Source organism: Crinia signifera, chromosome 1 (genome assembly GCF_055691185.1).
Source record: "Crinia signifera chromosome 1, ASM5569118v1, whole genome shotgun sequence".
Classification (NCBI taxonomy): Eukaryota; Metazoa; Chordata; class Amphibia; order Anura; family Myobatrachidae; genus Crinia; species Crinia signifera.
The window spans coordinates 330,695,161-330,714,451 of record NC_139217.1 but is presented as its reverse complement, the minus strand read 5'-3'; the positions used below and the strand labels follow the sequence as shown (position 1 = coordinate 330,714,451).

At 44.6% G+C, this 19,291-nt stretch overlaps 1 protein-coding gene across 1 annotated transcript in view; it reads right to left on the bottom strand.

Annotated features, from left to right (window-relative positions):
- Positions 1–11,777: 11,777 nt before the first annotated feature.
- The window catches only part of RIPK3 (receptor interacting serine/threonine kinase 3), a 42,634-nt gene continuing 35,120 nt past the window's right edge, over positions 11,778–19,291 (bottom strand). The window contains exons 11-13 of the mRNA XM_083158366.1: positions 18,974–19,029; positions 16,704–16,743; positions 11,778–12,651 (exon numbers count right to left, since the gene is read on the bottom strand). Coding sequence (XP_083014492.1) covers positions 12,386–12,651; positions 16,704–16,743; positions 18,974–19,029 — 362 coding nt within the window. The 3' untranslated portion in view covers positions 11,778–12,385. The remainder of the gene's footprint in view (positions 12,652–16,703; positions 16,744–18,973; positions 19,030–19,291) is intronic.

The following is a 19,291-nucleotide window of genomic DNA, read 5'->3' as shown; positions in this document are numbered from 1 at the left end:
GGGACTAAATAATAGGATTAAAAGGGCTTTGATCCTACGGGAATTGCGTAAATATGCTGTGGATATTATATGTCTCCAGGAGACCCACCTGGAGGGGGGCAGAGTCTTATCCTTAAAAAAGGCCTGGATTGGGTGGACATTCCACTCTACTTTTACCTCAGCCTCCAGGGGGGTCTCTGTGTTAGTAAGAAAGGGGATACCCTTTTCAGTGGGATCATCCTCAGTGGACCCTAACGGGAAATATGTGTTCTTAAAGTGCAGGTTAGATTCATTTGAGTTTTTGTTGATGTCTGTTTATATTCCCCCACCATTTAATTATGTGGTGCTTAAGAAAGTTGCAGAATTTATGGCCCTATCCCCGGGGACACCAGCGTTGGTAATGGGGGACTTTAATAATGTGCTCGACCCCCAAATGGATAGATGGGGATCCAAGTGCCAGGGGAATATGGGTCAAAAGTCTGGTTTCTCCTTAATGATAGAGGAGATGGGACTGAGGGATGTATGGAGACGGGACCACCCAGATGTTCATGAGTACTCTTGCTTTTCAGGGACACATGAGACGTTTTCCAGATTGGATATGGCCCTGGCTACTGAGGACTGTCTACTGAAGTTGAGCGGGGCGGTCTACAGAGCCAGGGGCATATCTGACCATTCTCCTCTCGAGATTACTATTGTTCCTGGGTGGCAGAGGGGGTTCGTGTACTGGAAGTTAAATACACACTGGTTGTCCAAATTAGCCCCGGGGGTAGGATTGGAAGAACAGTGGGAAGAATTTTTGAACCTTAACGAGGGATCGGCATCAGCGGAATCAATATGGGATGCTTTTAAAGCTAGTATCCGGGGTTCACTAATAAAAAAGATTGCCTGTTTAAAAGCCTCCTACAGGCAAGAAGAACAGAGGTTAGAGAACCAATGTAAAAGATTAGAGCAGAAATATTTAGTGGAGAAAACCCTCTGTAGCAAGGAGGAATGGAGAGAGGCCCAGGTAGTCTGGAATAAGATGTTAGTGGACAAAACGATGTTGGGGGAGGTGTTTAAACAACATCATAAATATACAGTTGGGGATAGACCTGGAAGCTTTTTAGCTAATATTGTAAAAACGGATCAACCACCCAATATAGTCCTGGAGATTCAGGAGGATGGGGGAAGGTTGGTGAACACAACCCCTAACATCGTACAGAGCTTTGCTCAGTATTATCAGAGCCTGTATGAAGCAAAGTCAGATAAATCACCCGAGGAGATACAAAAATACCTAGCACAAATAACCCCCCCCAAACTCTCGGAAAGGATAAAAAATAGTCTAGACGCGCCATTCACTCTACAAGAGATTATTAATGCAATACGAATAATTCCTAGCGGTAAAGCCCCCGGGACAGACGGCATTCCCCAAGAACTATATAAGCTTTATTGTCAGTTCTTCTCCCCAAAACTGTTAGATCTTTTTAATAAGATATATGAGGATGGGACACTGCCTCCCTCTATGTCCGAAGCATTAATAATAAATCTTTTAAAGAAAGATAAAGACCCAAGGGAGAGAGAATCATATAGGCCTATATCCTTGCTGACGAACGACGTAAAAATACTGGCCAAACTCCTATCCACCCGTTTAAATACTGCCTTGGGGGGAATAATACATATAGACCAGACCGGGTTTATACCCGGCAGGTCTTCCGCTACAAATTTAAGAAGGCTGTTCTGCCATATACAAGGGAAACAGGGAGAGAACGAGGCGCCCGCGGTGGTCTCACTAGACGCCGCCAAAGCGTTCGACACTGTGGAGTGGGAGTACTTATGGAGGGCATTGGAGTGGATAGGAGTTGGGTCAGTATTTATAAACTGGGTCAAGCTGCTCTATTCGAATCCTATGGCTCGAGTAATGGTAAATAATTATTTCTCCCCTAGTTTTCCCATTAAAAGAGGCACTCGTCAGGGCTGCCCGCTGTCGCCAGCACTTTTTGCGATAGCAATAGAGCCGCTGGCATGCCTAATTAGAGCGAGTGGAAAGCTGCAAGGTCTTCGGGTGGGAGGGAAGGAAGATCGGATAGCGCTATATGCGGATGATGTTTTACTTTTTCTTAACGACTATAAGTCAGCTATGCCAGGGTTATTGGAGATAGTGAATCAGTTTGGGAATTTTTCCGGATTGAGGATAAACTGGAGTAAATCCTGTATAATGTCTCTGAGGGACCTGGAAGTGACAGACGGGGAAGCAAACTGCCCATTAAAAATTGTAGAGAAATTCCAGTACTTGGGAATTGTGATTTCTAACAAAGCAGAGGAGTATGAGGCTCTGAACATTACTCCGTTGGTAAACTATATAAAATCTAAAATTGTAACATGGGAGAGGCTACCACTGACTGTCACTGGGAGAGTTAACCTCGTAAAAATGGTAGTACAGCCAAAAGTGATTTACGCCATACAACATTCTCCGGTTTACCTCCCCCGGAAAATATTCCGAACATTGGAAGGGCTTATCTCGTCCCTGATATGGAATAAAAAAAGGGTCCGAATTAGGCAGAGTAATATGACTAGGCCCAAGGCAGAAGGGGGGTTAGCGTTGCCAGATTTTTGGCTGTATTACCTTGCAACCCAGATGGCTTTCCTTAGTTCATGGATAAAAAAGGGGCAGGATTCGGAAATAGTCAACGCCTTGGTGGGGACAGTTTCCCCGGGCCATTCTCCGTTGCACCTGTTACTATCCAGAAACAGACGCCATAAGTGGCCACCTATAATTAAGCAAGCGATAGAGGTATGGAAACAGGTTGAGAGAATTCTGGGTAGCAGCGGGTTGGACCCCGAGACGCCCCTCTACAATACGCGACATCTAGGCGAGCTGGGGGCCCTTCAGGTGGACAAGGTATGGGGGGAAATGGGCCTAGTGGAAATTGGGCAGCTGTATGATAGGGCAGGTATTCGAACTTTTCTGTCATTAAAAGATGAGTTTAACTTGGTGAATAGTTTTCAGTATCGCTATTTCCAGCTGAGGCATGCTTTGGGTATGCAATTTAGAACAGGGAACCCCATACTGGAGGAATCGTTGACTAAAAAATTTCTTAAAAAAATCCAGCCCCGTCATATGATTGCCCAATGTTATAAATATCTTATACAAGAATCAAAGAAGGATAATCTAGGGGCACTACGTAATAAATGGGAGGAGGACCTGGGGGAGATAAATGAGGACGAATGGAGGGAAGCGTTGTCTAATGTACAGAGAGCAACAGGGCAGGCCAAATTTCAGCAGGTCCAATTGTATATAGCTCATAGAGCATATATAACCCCTGAGCGCCTATATAAGTTTGGGGGAAGGGGTGATAAGCTTGCTGGCTGGACCTCTAGGAGCACACACCTACACATAGAAGCAGAATCTTTCTTTGACATCATACGGATTCCAGTACTAGAATACTGTTGTTTTGCAATGTGATCTGGCACAAAAGTTCCACATCCAAAATAATAGATCTTTCATTGCTTTTGGGTGCGGAGCTGAGAGGACGCTGGCTGTGACGCGGTGACGCTGTGACGCGGCGAGGTCCGGGAGCCAGGCTAGAGAAAAACGTGTTTGCTGCCAATGTGGTGATATACTCTGATATACTCTGTTTTATGCGAAAACTGTGTTATAGCAATATAACACGTATACTCTTGTGAGTGTTTTTAATCTATCAGTAAAGGATTGTTGTTTTAAAATCTGAAATACTACACTATGGCGCGCCTCCTTTCTTTCTATGTTTCCATATATATATACAGTGTGTATATATATATATATATATATATATATCGTTACCCAGTTTTTTTTATCACTGTCTACTATTGTAAAGCGCAACGGAATCTGTAAATAAATATATATATATTTATACAGCTCACAAGGCGCCGTGCTCCCACCTACCGTCCTCCAGACGACCTCCTCCCGTTGCTCACCCGGTCCCGGCGCAGGGTGAGCAGCAGCAGCCAAATCCGACATTCGGATTTAGCCCAAGTTCGACAGTCGGATTTGTCCGCATTGAATAGGTATTGTTGGATCCATACCAACAATTGCCTGTCGGAATGGATCTGACTCTAATTGAAAATACCCAATATGTTGGGAAAATCTATGCAATATCTATGTATGCTAAATCACATATTGAGAGTTGCATTGTGAATCAGGACGACATACTGTAACTGATCCAATTGCAGCTCAGCAGAGGAATCAATTTGGTTGCAGGGACACAGAGAGTAAGCATCTTATCCAAGGTAACAATGGGAGAGCACTGGAAGTCTCATTCACATGTGCCATATTAACCCCTTCCCGCCGCAGCCTGTTTTTGCCTTCCTGACAGAGCCCTTTTTTTCAAATCTGACAGGTATCACTTAAGTGGGGATAACTTTTTTTTGCTTTTACTTATCCCAGTGATTTTGAGATTGTTTTCTCGTGACACATTGTACCTCAAGTTAGTGGTAAATTTTGGTCGATACAGTCTGTGTTTTTTGTGAAAAATACCAAAATGTCGTAAAAAAATTGAAAATTTTGCAATTTGCAAAATGTTAAATTTTCTGCTTGTGAGACAAATAATCATACCACTCAAAATAGTTAATAACTAACATAGAGCATATGTATACTTTATGTTTCCATCATTATTTCAACCTCCTTTTAATTTTTTTGGACACTAGGAGGCTTAAAATATGAATAGCAAATTCTAAAATTTTCAAGAAAATTTCAAACACTGATTTTTTTAGGGACCAGTTCAGTTCTGATGTGACTTTGAGGGACTTGTATGTGAGACACCCCCATAAATGATGCCATTTCAAAAACTGCACCCCTCACAGTATTCAAAACAGCATTTTGGAAGTTTGTTAACCCTTTAGGTGTTTCACAGGAATTAAAACAAAGTGTAGGTGAAATTTCAAAATTTCATTTTTTTTGCAGATTTTCAATTTTAATACATTTTTCTAAGGAACACAGTAGATTTTACTAGAGAAATGTGACTAAAAATTGATTCCCCCAATTCTTTTGTTTTCATAAATATCCTATATGTGGCCCTAGTGTGCACGTTGACCAAACCACAGGCTTCATAATAGAAGGAGCACCTACTTGATTTTGGAGCCTCCTTTTTATGAGATTATTTTTTAGGCACCATGTAGGTTTCTAGGCACCATAAGATGCTAAAAGTTAGGAACCTCCCCACAAGTGACCCCATTTTGCAAACTACACCCCTCAGGGAATTCATCTAGGGGTATAGTGTACATTTCAAACCCCCAGGGGTTTCACCAATTGTAGTACAACTGGGCTGTGAAAATGAAAAATTACATTTTTTACACAAAAATGCAGTTCTGGCTCAAAATTTTTCATTTTCACAAGGAATGAAGGAGACAAAGCACCCCAAAATCTGTGCCCCAATTTCTCCCGAGTACGGCAATGCCTCACATGTGACCAAAAAATACCATTTGGGTGCATGGCAGGACTCAGAAGGGAAGGAGTGATATTTGGATTTTGCAGCACAGATTCTGGTGGAATGTTGGTGGGTGCTATGTCGCATTAGCAAGACCCCCGAAGCACCAATACAGTGGAACCCCCCCACAAGTGACCCCATTTTGCAAACTACACCCCTCAGGGAATTCAACTAGGGGTATAGTGTACATTTCAAACCCCCAGGGGTTTCACCAATTTTGATACAACTGGGCTGTGCAAATGAAAAATTAAATTTTTTACACAAAAATGCAGTTCTGGCTCAAAATTTTTCATTTTCACAAGGAATGAAGGAGACAAAGCACCCCAAAATCTGTGCCCCAATTTCTCCCGATTACGGCAATGCCTCACATGTGACCAAAAAATACCATTTGGGTGCATGGCAGGACTCAGAAGGGAAGGAGTGATATTTGGATTTTGCAGCACAGATTCTGGTGGAATGTTGGTGGGTGCTATGTCGCATTAGCAAGACCCCCGAAGCACCAATACAGTGGAACCCCCCCACAAGTGACCCCATTTTGCAAACTACACCCCTCAGGGAATTCAACTAGGGGTATAGTGTACATTTCAAACCCCCAGGGGTTTCACCAATTTTGATACAACTGGGCTGTGCAAATGAAAAATTAAATTTTTTACACAAAAATGCAGTTCTGGCTCAAAATTTTTCATTTTCACAAGGAATGAAGGAGACAAAGCACCCCAAAATCTGTGCCCCAATTTCTCCCGAGTACGGCAATGCCTCACATGTGACCAAAAAATACCATTTGGGTACATGGCAGGACTCAGAAAGGAAGGAGTGATATTTGGATTTTGCAGCACAGATTCTGGTGGAATGTTGGTGGGTGCTATGTGGCATTAGCAAGACCCCCGAAGCACCAATACAGTGGAACCCCCCCACAAGTGACCCCATTTTGCAAACTACACCCCTCAGGGAATTCAACTAGGGGTATAGTGTACATTTCAAACCCCCAGGGGTTTCACCAATTTTGATACAACTGGGCTGTGCAAATTAAAAATTACATTTTTTACACAAAAATGCAGTTCTGGCTCAAAATTTTTCATTTTCACAAGGAATGAAGGAGACAAAGCACCCCAAAATCTGTGCCCCAATTTCTCCCGAGTACGGCAATGCCTCACATGTGACCAAAAAATACCATTTGGGTGCATGGCAGGACTCAGAAGGGAAGGAGTGATATTTGGATTTTGCAGCACAGATTCTGGTTGAATGTTGGTGGGTGCTATGTCGCATTAGCAAGACCCCCGAAGCACCAATACAGTGGAACTCCCCCACAAGTGACACCATTTTGCAAACTACACCCCTCAGGGAATTCAACTAGGGGTATAGTGTACATTTCAAACCCCCAGGGGTTTCACCAATTTTGATACAACTGGGCTGTGCAAATGAAAAATTAAATTTTTTACACAAAAATGCAGTTCTGGCTCAAAATTTTTCATTTTCACAAGGAATGAAGGAGACAAAGCACCCCAAAATCTGTGCCCCAATTTCTCCCGAGTACGGCAATGCCTCACATGTGACCAAAAAATACCATTTGGGTGCATGGCAGGACTCAGAAGGGAAGGAGTGATATTTGGATTTTGCAGCACAGATTCTGGTGGAATGTTGGTGGGTGCTATGTCGCATTAGCAAGACCCCCGAAGCACCAATACAGTGGAACCCCCCAACAAGTGACCCCATTTTGCAAACTACACCCCTCAGGGAATTCAACTAGGGGTATAGTGTACATTTCAAACCCCCAGGGGTTTCACCAATTGTGGTACAACTGGGCAGTGAAAATGAAAAATTAAATTTTTTACACAAAAATGCAGTTCTGGCTCAAAATTTTTCATTTTCACAAGGAATGAAGGAGACAAAGCACCCCAAAATCTGTGCCCCAATTTCTCCCGAGTACGGCAATGCCTCATATGTGACCAAAAAATGGCAGGACTCATAAGGGAAGGAGTGATATTTGGATTTTGCAGCACAGATTCTGGTGGAATGAATGGTGGGTGCTATGTCGCATTAGCAAGACCCCCGAAGCACCAATACAGTGGAACCCCCCACAAGTGACCCCATTTTGCAAACTACACCCCTCAGGGAATTCAACTAGGGGTATAGTGTACATTTCAAACCCCCAGGGGTTTCACCAATTGTGGTACAACTGGGCAGTGAAAATTAAAAATTAAATTTTTTACACAAAAATGCAGTTCTGGCTCAAAATTTTTCATTTTCACTTTTTCTCCTCCATTTTCACAAGGAATGAAGGAGAAAAAGCACCCCAAAATCTGTGCCCCAATTTCTCCCGAGTATGGCAATGCCTCATATGTGACCAAAAAATACCAGTTGGGTGCATGGCAGGACTCAGAAGGGAAGGAGTGATTTTTGGATTTTGCAGCTCAGATTCTGGTGGAATGAATGGTGGGTGCTATGTGGCATTAGCAAGACCCCCGAAGAACGGTGAAATGATGAACCTAATAATCCATAGATGTGTGGTATATTTTAAAACACTCCTTTATACATAGGCCGGGTTTGTCGGGGCAAGTTTCACAGTGGAAAATAGTATCCTTTCTTATTCCCTTTTTATAGCAAACTTTGCACCTTTTTTGTGTCCTGCCCTTTTTTGCAGTGGAGGGGATTTCGTTAGGAAAATGCTGCCCTGGTACAATACGGGGGCCAGTACTAGAAGTACTGGGGCCCTCTGCCTGCTGGTTCCCAAATATTAGGCCCTTTATGACTTCCTCTTGAAAGTGCATAAATGTCCCCCTCTGGCTGGTAGAACGGAATAGCACGTAAGCGTTATACAGTGCCATCTGGATGATATACACGGCCAGCTTCTTGTACCAGATTTTTGTTTTCCGCAGGGCACTGTACGGCTTCAGTACCTGATCTGAAAGATCCACTCCGCCCATGTACTTATTGTAATCTAGGATACAATTAGGTTTTGAGGTGTGGGTACTGGTACCTCGTACAGGGACGGAGGTGGTACTGTCTCCATGAATTGTTGTCAGTATAAGGACATCCCTCTTGTCCTTATATTTGACCAACAACATATTTTCGGTGGATTGTGCCCTGCTTTCACCCCTTCTCAGTACTTGGGCAATGTGCGTTTTTGGGAGGCCTCTTTGGTTCTTGCGCACAGTACCGCAAGCTGCTGTACCTCTTGAACCAAGGGCCTTAAACAGGGGGATGCTAGTGTAAAAGTTATCCACATAGAGGTGATAACCTTTATCCAGGAAGGGGTGCACTAAATCCCAGACAATTTTTCCACTAACACCTACGAGGGAGGGGGGGCATTCTGGCGGTTCAATTCTTGAATCCTTCCCTTCATATACCCTAAACCTGTGGGTGTACCCTGAGGTGCTTTCACACAGTTTATACATTTTTATGCCATACCTTGCCCTCTTACTGGGAAGGTACTGGCGGAATTTAACCCTTCCTTTAAAATGTATAAGGGACTCGTCGATACAAATAAATTTTTCAGGGATGTACATCTCTGCAAATTTGGCACTGAAATGATCAATGACCGGCCTGACTTTGAATAGCCGGTCAAAGGTGGGATCATCTCTGGGTGGGCACTGTGTATTATCGGTGTAATGTAAAAATGGATTGTCTCAAAACGAGTCCGAGTCATGGCCATACGATGAAGTGGGGTGCTGTACAGAACATCTGTACTCCAATATTGCCTAATTTCTGGCTTTTTTACTATGCCCATATGTAACACCAGACCCCAAAACGTCATCATCTCTACTGCATCTACAGGGGTCCACCTAGCAAATGATGACGTGGGGTTTTGAGCAATAAACTGCTGGGCATATAAATTACTTTGGTCCACCATTAAATTTATAAAATCATCAGAGAAAAATAATTTGAAAAAGTCAATTTCTCTGAGACCTGTTGAATCAAATTGGATTCCTGGGATGGCCAAAAACTCAGGAACCTGGGGCTCAAAATTGTCTGGTGGTGGGGTCCATACGGGATCAATCATTTGGGGGGGGGTCTCAGCTGCTCTACGGGGGCGTCTTTGAGGGGGTCCCTCATCACTAGAGGAGGAAGATGAGGTTAAGACGAATCCTTCAAATTCCCCGCTTGCATCACTGGCTGTGTCAGAGTCAGAGGCAAGCATGGCATATGCCTCCTCCGCTGAATACATTCTTCTGGATGACTGGGATGACATTTGGGATGACATTTGGGATGCCATTTTTATTTTTGTGTTTCTGTAAGTGTAATGTTTCAACACGTGTATAGTGTAGGGGGGGTACAAACTTTATTTCAACATGGGGGGTATGTAGTGTGTAGTGTGTATGTAGTGCAGAAAAAAAAATACTTTATACAGGAATTTGATCCCAATAAAAAAAAAAAAATTAGATCAACCCTGTGGCAAAAATGCTGATCTGTGATGTACGTCACTCAGCAACTTCAAGGCAGCTTTTGGTAAAAAAAAAAAAAAAAAAAAAGGTCCTGCGCCAAAAATTGAGCACAGATGTTGGTCAGTAACGTCCGTCACTGAACAGCGCTCAAAGGCAACAGGAATTTGATCCAAAAAAAAAAAAAAAAAATAGATCAACCCTGTGCCGAAAATGCTGATCAGTGATGTACGTCACTGATCAGCGCTCAGCGGCCACAGGACACCCACAAAAGCAACGTGGGTGTAAAAACAAAACCCCACTGCACTCTCCAAAAAAAAAAAACTGCAGATCAGTGATGCAGTGATGCAACACTGATTAGCAGTGAGAGGCAGCAGGCACACAACTGTGGGTGCAACCTGACAGGGTATATATAAAAAAAAAAAACCTGCACCCCCAAAAAGTTGCTGATCAGTTAATTTATACTGATCAGCACAAAAGGGGGGGCAGCAGGGGGGGCAGCAGTCAGTTGCACAGGTAGCACAACCTTTGGTGCAACTGACAGGTATATATATATAAAAAAAAAAAAACCTGCACCCCCAAAAAGTTGCTGATCAGCACAGATATACTGATCAGCACAAAAGGGGGGGCAGCAGACACAAAATATAGCACTCTCTATCACTCTCTGTCACTATCTCTCACTATCTCTCACTATCTGTCACTCTATGACACTCTATGACACTGCAGCAGCAGCACACAGGAAGTCACAAGATCCAGGAAGCATCCAGCTGCTGGCAGCACGCTACCAGCGGTGATCAGGTAAGTATCAGGCAAGGATCAGGTCAGTATATCACGACAGATTGGCACGGTGACCGCTCTGCACGCAATTCCAGACCGGAATGGCGTCTGCAGCGCAGTCACCGTTAGTTTAAATCACGCGCCATGGCTGTGAATGGTCCGTCGGTCCGACGGACCAATCACAGCCTTGGGGGCAGGTGGGGTGAGGTGTGGTCATCACCGGTGACCCCCTCACACCCTCTCACCCCCGGCGGTGATTGATCCCTGTGTTACCGAGCGTCTGATTCGCCGGTAACACAGGAAAACGCTGCGATTGGCTGTTCACATTGAACAGCCAATCACAGCGATCGCCGACGGGGGGGAGGCATCACCGCCCCCTGGGCATGCTGGGACATGTCTGCTGTCAGGGACAGCAGACATGTTTAAACTGTCACCGCGTCTATAGACGCGGTGACAGTTTAAAGTCATGACGTATATATAAGTCATGTGTCGGGAAGTACATCCCGGCCATGACGTATATATACGTCAAATGTTGGGAAGGGGTTAATATATATATATATATATATATATATATATATATATATACCAAAAAATAAAATTTATTACTGGATATTGTCCACTCACAATGGACAAACAGCAAGTGTTATAGTGTGTACACACGGTACAGTTTGCCTTCCGATGTTGACGATATAGTCAACATCGGATCGGAATCGGATGCAGATCGCAAGGGTTTTAACCCTTGCGATCCCGATGCGCGTTCACGTATCGCAAGGCAGAAAGTCTTGTCTGCCTTGACTATATAGTGCAGATCTACACTATATAGTCAGACTTGTATGCAAATCGGATGTGCCTTGCGATCCGATCCCGATCTGATCGTTGATCGCATCTTAAGGCACATCTGACCGTGTGTACCCCACCATTACCTTTCTGGAGTGCATGAAAACAAATATAATTACATTCTCTGTGGGGTGTACACACTAACATTTATACCCACATGGGAAGCACATCACGTCATCGCCTGGATGTTTACCTGCTCGCTAGCCTGCGAATATACCCAGCCTAGTGAACAGGTCTGAATCAGGCCCTTAATGCATGCACATTATATAATATATATGTATAATAATACTATGTTTTGAAATCATTCACCTTTTTCATATGTAAATAGCAAAATGAATAAACAAGTCACCAAATATCAGGAAAATATTTAGATTTAATTGAATCCTATGTTAACATTTTTACAAAAAGTGAATGAATGAATGAATTCCTGAGGATGGATATATGACTTTATCATAGCAGCTGCTTTGTGTTTTCTGAGGACAGTCAGCTAACACCATACTGTATTTCACTCACTCGCCAACACATGGCGCTGACACAGCATCCTCCTAGTTTACAAGGGATATGATAAACAGGCGCTAGGATTGCCAGGTCTGCATTTAAAACCAGACACATAAAATAAACTTGTTGTATGAAGGCATTGGAATATATGCAATTGTTATTCAGGCATGCTTTGTGCTCTATTAAAAATAGCATGGCTTTAAATAACTAATATAGAACCATGATCTGCCATGCTGTCTTGGGTAATTCATTTTTGATTAAGAATGTTCCATGTGAGTCTGGCTCTCCTGTGCAGAGAGTATTGGAAATCTTACTGTACATACTGTAATGCCAATGATCATTTTTTTGGGACAACTTCAGAATCGGGACTGATTGCTTGGATGTTGCATAAACTAAAGCCCTGTCCACTAATTGCAGTGGTATGTGGCGGAAGGATTTGGTTTGGCTGGTCACGGCTGGTTCAGTTTGGCTGGTTCAGTCTGGATTTGGTTTGGCTGGTTCAGTCTCCTGCACACATAAAGTAGGGCCCAAAGAAGCTTCTCTTGATGGCATGGTGGGCTGAGGTTGAGTGGTCTGCAATGGCCCTGTACGCAGTGTTGGATTGTTGTGTCTAGGTATGGTCTGGCCAGGTCGTGTCATCCTAGTGTTTACAGGTAGACCTTGGTATGTCCTCACATTCATGGTATTGTTATCTCCAATCTGTATTGGACCGGAACAGCCATGAATATTTAATGTAGTATCTGAAATGACAAGTAGACATGTTAGTTTGCCTTCATTCTCAATATAATTGTAATGTAATATTTTGGCTTAGCAGAACAAGTTGTATAGTTACTGGTGATTAGGGTGGCCAATCCCGGGATCGGGATCGGCAGGATCCCGGGATTTGGCCCCTAAAACGCCGGGATTTCAATCCCGGGATTGGAGTTTCCAATCCCGGGATTTCGGGATTAGACTGCGCATGCGCAGTCTAATGCCGGCCAGCATCTGAGCGTGTGCTCAGGCGCTGCCCGGCTTCTCCCTTCCCTGGCAGTGCATCCCTGCGCAGCGTGACGAGTACAGAGGTCACGCTGCGCAGGCCAAGCAGCTGCACAGAGCCAGTGTGGCTCTGTGCAGCATGCGTTCGCCCCCGCCCACCAACCCGGCTGGCTCCCCAGAAGCCCGCCCCCCCACCCCCGTCTTGCTGCCCGCCCCGCTAGCCGCTACCCGCCCATCCACCCGGCCGGCTCCCTGCCCATCCACCCGCCGGATCCCCTGACGCCCGCCAACACACCCGGCTGCCCGGCTCCCCAGAAGCCCGCCCCCCCCACCCCCGGCTTGCTGCCCACCCCGCTAGCCGCTACCCGCCCATCCACCCGGCCGGCTCCCTGCCCATCCACCCGCCGGATCCCCTGACGCCCGACAACACACCCGGCTGCCCGGCTCCACAGACACCCGGCTGGCTGCCTGGCTGCCCACCCACACACCCGGCCGCACCGCACCCCACCCCACATGTAAGTAAATATGTGGGGCGGCCGGGGTGCGTTTTTTAAATTAGGGAAGCCAATCCGGGATTGAAAAAATGCTCCGGGATTGGCTTCCCTACTGGTGATACCTCTACTAATAGAAACTGTCAAAGTCGAATTGCATACACGCCATTTTAGAATGCTATGGCTGCCATCTTGGTTCGCAGAGTTACGCAAATAAAGTATATTAACCAAGTTTTGTAATAAGGCGAACCCAGTGCGCTGTCATACTAATACACATAAATTCGTATCCCACACTCACACGTAATAAAATATATTTATTATGGTTTTAATTCGCAGCACATAGTTTAACTAGAATCACTCGATCTTTCATGTACATATTTCGCATCTCTGTGTTCCGTCTCTCATGCACAGCGCTCCGGTCTGGGTTAGAAGTCCATATCTTGTAATGGCCAGAAGTTATGGAACTATTACATATTTCATTGTTATTTCACCACGAAGACAGTGGGTACTTATGTATTATCTGGGCTCCCATGTTAAATGCACCCCAATTTTTCATACCCCTACTATCCAACTACGCATGGAGTTGATTTTATATAGTGTGGCGAGCGCAGCGAGCCACCGTGCCGGAAGCGTGGCAAGGGGACGCGGTCTCATAAGAAAAACGGGAGCCCAGATATTACATAAGTACCAGACAGTGTAACCAGAAGATCCGGATGTAACAGGTTTCTCAGCATGAGCTATGACCCCTATGACGATACCTGAAGACAAAGAAACCTAGGCGCATTCTCCTGCACCAGTCCAAGAGAAGCGACATCCGATCTCCTGACCAATGATGACCCTCACTCCCCCCCCCCTCTACTTCCCTGGGCTATAATCTGGACAGACTATAGCGAGCTGACTGGGATGTGCCAGCACTTTAGATGAGACGGTAACTGTTGCATTCCTGTATGTATATTCTATAGTGTGGCTGATTGTATTTTATATCTGTTGTTTTTCCCCTAGTAGTTATAAGCATACTTTGTATTGAATAACAAACTGTACACTGTGTTATATTGTTTCTCTCTCTTTCTGTAACCCCCTGCTGTCCGCTAGGGACTAAATACATTATTTGGAGACTCTATCTCCTTATTTCGTAATTTATACTTGAGTCTTGGCTTTTATTCGCATTTAGCAACAAAGGTTTAATAAGGACATTATCCTTAAATGGTGTACTCAAATTGGGTACTAAGTACGAGCGAAAGGATACCGCTTCATAGGTATCGTATAGCGTGTACTATACATGGACAAGGTTTGCTACGCTGTGCTACGCTTTGTTCGCACGTAGCTAGGAATAAAGGGTTAGTGGTTTATTCGGTCCCGGCGCAGTGTGAGAAGCAGCAGCCAAATCCGACAGTCAAATTTAGCCCAAGTTCGACAATCGTATTTGGCCGCATTGAATAGGTATTGTCGGATCCATGCCAACAAATGCCTGTCGGAATGGATCTGACTCTAATTGAATATACCCCAATATGTTGGGAAAATCTATGCAATATTTATGTATGATATAAAATGGTACTAATTCATGTGTTGTATTAGAACATTCAATATGTTTTTAATATTACAAAGTACATAAACCTCACAAGTTCTAATAGTAGGTAAAAGAATATATAACAATTGGTATCAACCAATTGAGTAAAAAGACAAAACAACCCGAAGTCTATCAGATAAAGTTAATTGCCACACTATGCGCCCAAATTGTGGAGGGCATATAGGGAATTACCCAGAGTATTGAAAGCTATTGAGTCAGAGAAAGCCAAGCTTACTAAAGTAGTTGGTGACTGTCCTCATTTGCTTATGAGCCAGTACGATCCACATCACTGTGATATTGCCAGACACCGCTACAGCCACCATGGATCCATAAGCCAAAGAATAAAGTGTAATGCATCAGGGGACTGCAAAAACCTGTGAGTAACAGGGCTGGGTAATATTCATTTGGAATAACAGGCCTTCCCCAAGGGGCGGCACTTACCTCTTCACTAGGCTGCAGGTCTGAAACATGTTGGAAGTATGTTTGCCCAAAAAATCAGTGAGGAGCTTTTCATAAATTTTTCCATTCAATTATCAGTTTTGCAGCCATTTTAAAGGAGTAAATAAAATGCTCACCACGTGAGATTGTAGGACAGCAATTACAAAAGAAAAAAAAGTTGTGGAAACAATTTTTGTTTAGTTTACCAAGCTCTACAAGTGCATTGACATGCAGTCTTGACTGCAAGCATGATCAGAATAATACAAAGATATTTATAATTTATCAGTGTGTCCTTTTAGTTTTATTCTAATTGTTTACATAGACATAACTTGCTGTGTTTGTTTTGCTCTGCTCTGAGGCTAGAGAGGAGGCAGTAACAACCTGAGCCTCCCCTGATGGTCAGACACTGCCTGGCTGGAGTCGGGACGGGGCCGCACCACAGCCAATAACACTGCAGTGAAAAAGGACCTGGAGAGGCAATAGTCACTTCTGCCTTACTGAAGGGGCAAGCATTTAAGCTAGAGGGCTGGTGGGAGCCTTTATGTACAGTTCTTCAGTGACACTGGTTGCTAGAGTCAGATGGTTGGGCACAACACCAGTTTTCTCTTACCAAACTGACAGTCCAGCTGCTCTCTGTCAGGGAAGCTATCTTTCTCCTGCACATGCCCAGATCCCAGCAACAGCATCCGAAGTAGAGAGATGGAAACTAAGGGGAAGGTACCATATCAGAGCGCCCAATGCCTTCTCACCTCATCCCTGTGGCCTCCTCCATCTCAGTGACATCCCCTATCACAGTGTTTCCCTCTTCTCCTTTGTCCACCACCATCTCAATAATTCCGCTACAATCCCAGTTTTCTCTACTCTTCCTCCCTAACAAGCCCAATGGTTCGGTGGGGCAGCGCTGACTTGTTTGGTACCTGCGATTATACACAGCCTAGCGGACAGGTCTGAATCAGGTCCTTTGTCCCGTCCTCCCCATTCAGCCCAGTGTCTTCCCAGCCATTTTCCTCACCACACATCACTGTTCTAATGACATATGGTATAAATACTGGAGATGCTATAGACCAGTGGTTCCCAACACTGGTCCTCAAGTACCCCCAACAGTGCACGTTTTCCAGGTCACCCGGCAGGTGCACTCATTATTCAGGCACATTTGAAAAGATCCACAGGTGGAGCTAATTATAGCACTTGTGATTCTGTGTGGAGACCTGCAAAACATGCACTGTTGGGGGTACTTGAGGACCAGGGTTGGGAACCACTGCTATAGACTATTCTAGTGCACAGTACTGAATCTAAAGGCTGATCATTGCAATGTACTTACATGGGACACGAAACTGAGGATATGAAGGAGGATAGTAGCCCTGAAAAGAGAAGATAACATACATAAGTACACAGATGACTACCTCCCCAAAAAAATCTGCATTTTAAAGGCAACCACTCTGTAGAGATGCACAAAATTTGCTGTTTAATAGGTACAGTACATAAGTTATATACCTATCACATATTACTATTGTTGCGCTTTATTTGGAAGGCTGCACAAAGTACTGTAGTCCACAGAGGAAAAGGAAATATATAAAAAGGTAAAACATAGGAAGCACAAGGCAGTTCATAGTCACCTACATGGTAGTTGAATGTTCCTAATTACATACCTCCCAACTGTCACGATTCCGTCGGGACAGTCCCGATTTTCGGGTCCTGTCCCGACGTCCCACCCGCGGCAGGCATTGTCCCGCTGCGGGGGGTGGCAGTTGGGAGACCCCCCAATCTAGTAGAATAGACGCTGTGCGCATGCGCACAGCGTCTATTCTCGTATGAAAATGAGGTTGCGGCTAATTAGCATAAGCCGCGCCCTCATTTGCATACGCCCGCCCCCTTTTCGGGCGCTTCGCCGCGCGAGTGTCCCTATTTCATCCGGACACAAGTTGGGAGGTATGTAATTAGGAAATTAATATCTGAAAAAACATTAAAATGTTTGTCAGAAAGTAAGAAAGCGTAAGGGCCAGATGCATCAAGCTTCAAAAAGTGATAAAATGGAGAGTGATAAACAACCAGCTGCCATGTTACAGGCTGGGTTTGAAAAATGACAGGTAGGAGGCGATTGCCTGGCTGTTTATCAATCTCCATTCACGGTTTTTGAAGCTTAATACATCTGGCCCTCAGAGAGCCAGATTTACAGTAGGTGATATCAAATAGCTGCAGGGATAGATCCAGTGTTTTCTTCCTGAACATAATGATTTAAGCTGGGCACAGATTTAAGCCCACACTATCCAACGTGTTGGCGGATCGGCAGATAGTCTTCTATTTGGTCTGATAATTGTATAATGTGTATACAGAAGCTTTAGCCGGCGAGCAGCTTCAAATGCTCCTGCATCGGGTAGATTGGGAGGTTGGGCTAGCACACGATATATCATTCCCAACCTGCTGATCCCATTGAAGAGATCAAAAGAAATTACACACTGAGGAAGAAATTCCTCAGTGTGCATGGGTGCACACCGATCTGATTATCACTTCATTGGATCAGAGCGTATATCAGATCGGCATCAAATATCTTATAGTGCGTACCCAGCTTTGCTTCCCAGCATTCCCAGTTTCGGATCTGGAACGTATAAATCCACACCATAAATTTGCCTATACATGTATACACCCTAGTCCTAAATCAGTGATAATCTGTGTACTACTGAGTGAAGGAACCCTAAATGCTTCTTCTATTTGATACAATTGTATATTGTGTCAATACTGTTATACAGATGCGTCTACATAAACCTTGGCTCAAATCGCGCTAAACAGGCTACTTTTGTGTACCAAGCGCCTTTTTCTGTCAATATGTCTTTACATTGGGGACGATTCAGGATCGTTCGTAGCAACCTGAATGTGGCCCCAGCCCCGATGGTTGGGGTTTGCGCATGCACATTTCTGCGCATGTGCAAACCTCGACAGCGAACGGTTTCGGCAAGATACATACTCGTCGAGCCATCCGCTGCGGGGAGGGAGGGGCAAGGACAGACACAGGATAACATCCAGCGTCTTATGGGCATTCCAATGAAGATGCTGGGTGTCCCTCTGGGAGCATGGGTGGGCCGATGCCTGCCTGGGCTTCTGATGTCACATGACGTCAGCCTCCCACCCCATTTACGTACTAGCACTCATAATAAAAGTCAGTTCTAATTTATATATGCGAGGGCAGGAGAAATCATTCGGGTACATTGCAATGGCACACCGACTACTGGAGCTGGCATTATATTTACATCTATGTGCATCAAATTTACCAATCTGGGTAAAAAAGGCTACAGACAGGAGTTCTAATATCAGCAACATATTGTTATCCTTAATCTGCAACTTTATACACATTTTATAGTAATTTGTGCACCACAACTGTACTCATCTAGTGTCCCTGGCACACTGTGCATGATTTTGTATACATATACCATGCCCAATTTAGGAAAAGTACACATCTCTACTAGGGTGGCCAATCCCGGGATCATCGGGATCCCGGGATTTTGCCCCTAAAACACTGGGATTTCAATCACAGGATTGGAGTTTCCAATCCCAGGATTAGACTGCACAAGCTGAGTTAATGCATTGGCAACTTACATGTCGAAGTGGTGGACACTGGTGTTGGTGAAAATACAATGAAGGGTATGCTGCATCTAAAAAACAAATCATAGGAAGAACGTTTGCAGGGCTATTTGTTTAGCACTGTACAGCATAATCTATGGGAACAAACATTCACCGCATAGTGCTCCCCACTGGGCGAGTTTTTTCTGGGGAGCGCTCCCTAGCACTCCGCTCAGCGGCACTGCCCGGCAAGGAGGAGCGCAGGCAGTGGCACTCCCGAGAATTTTCCGGGTTTGCCAGTCTGCGCACTGGAGCAAACCCCGAAAAATTCTCGGAAGTACCAGGGAAGGGCTT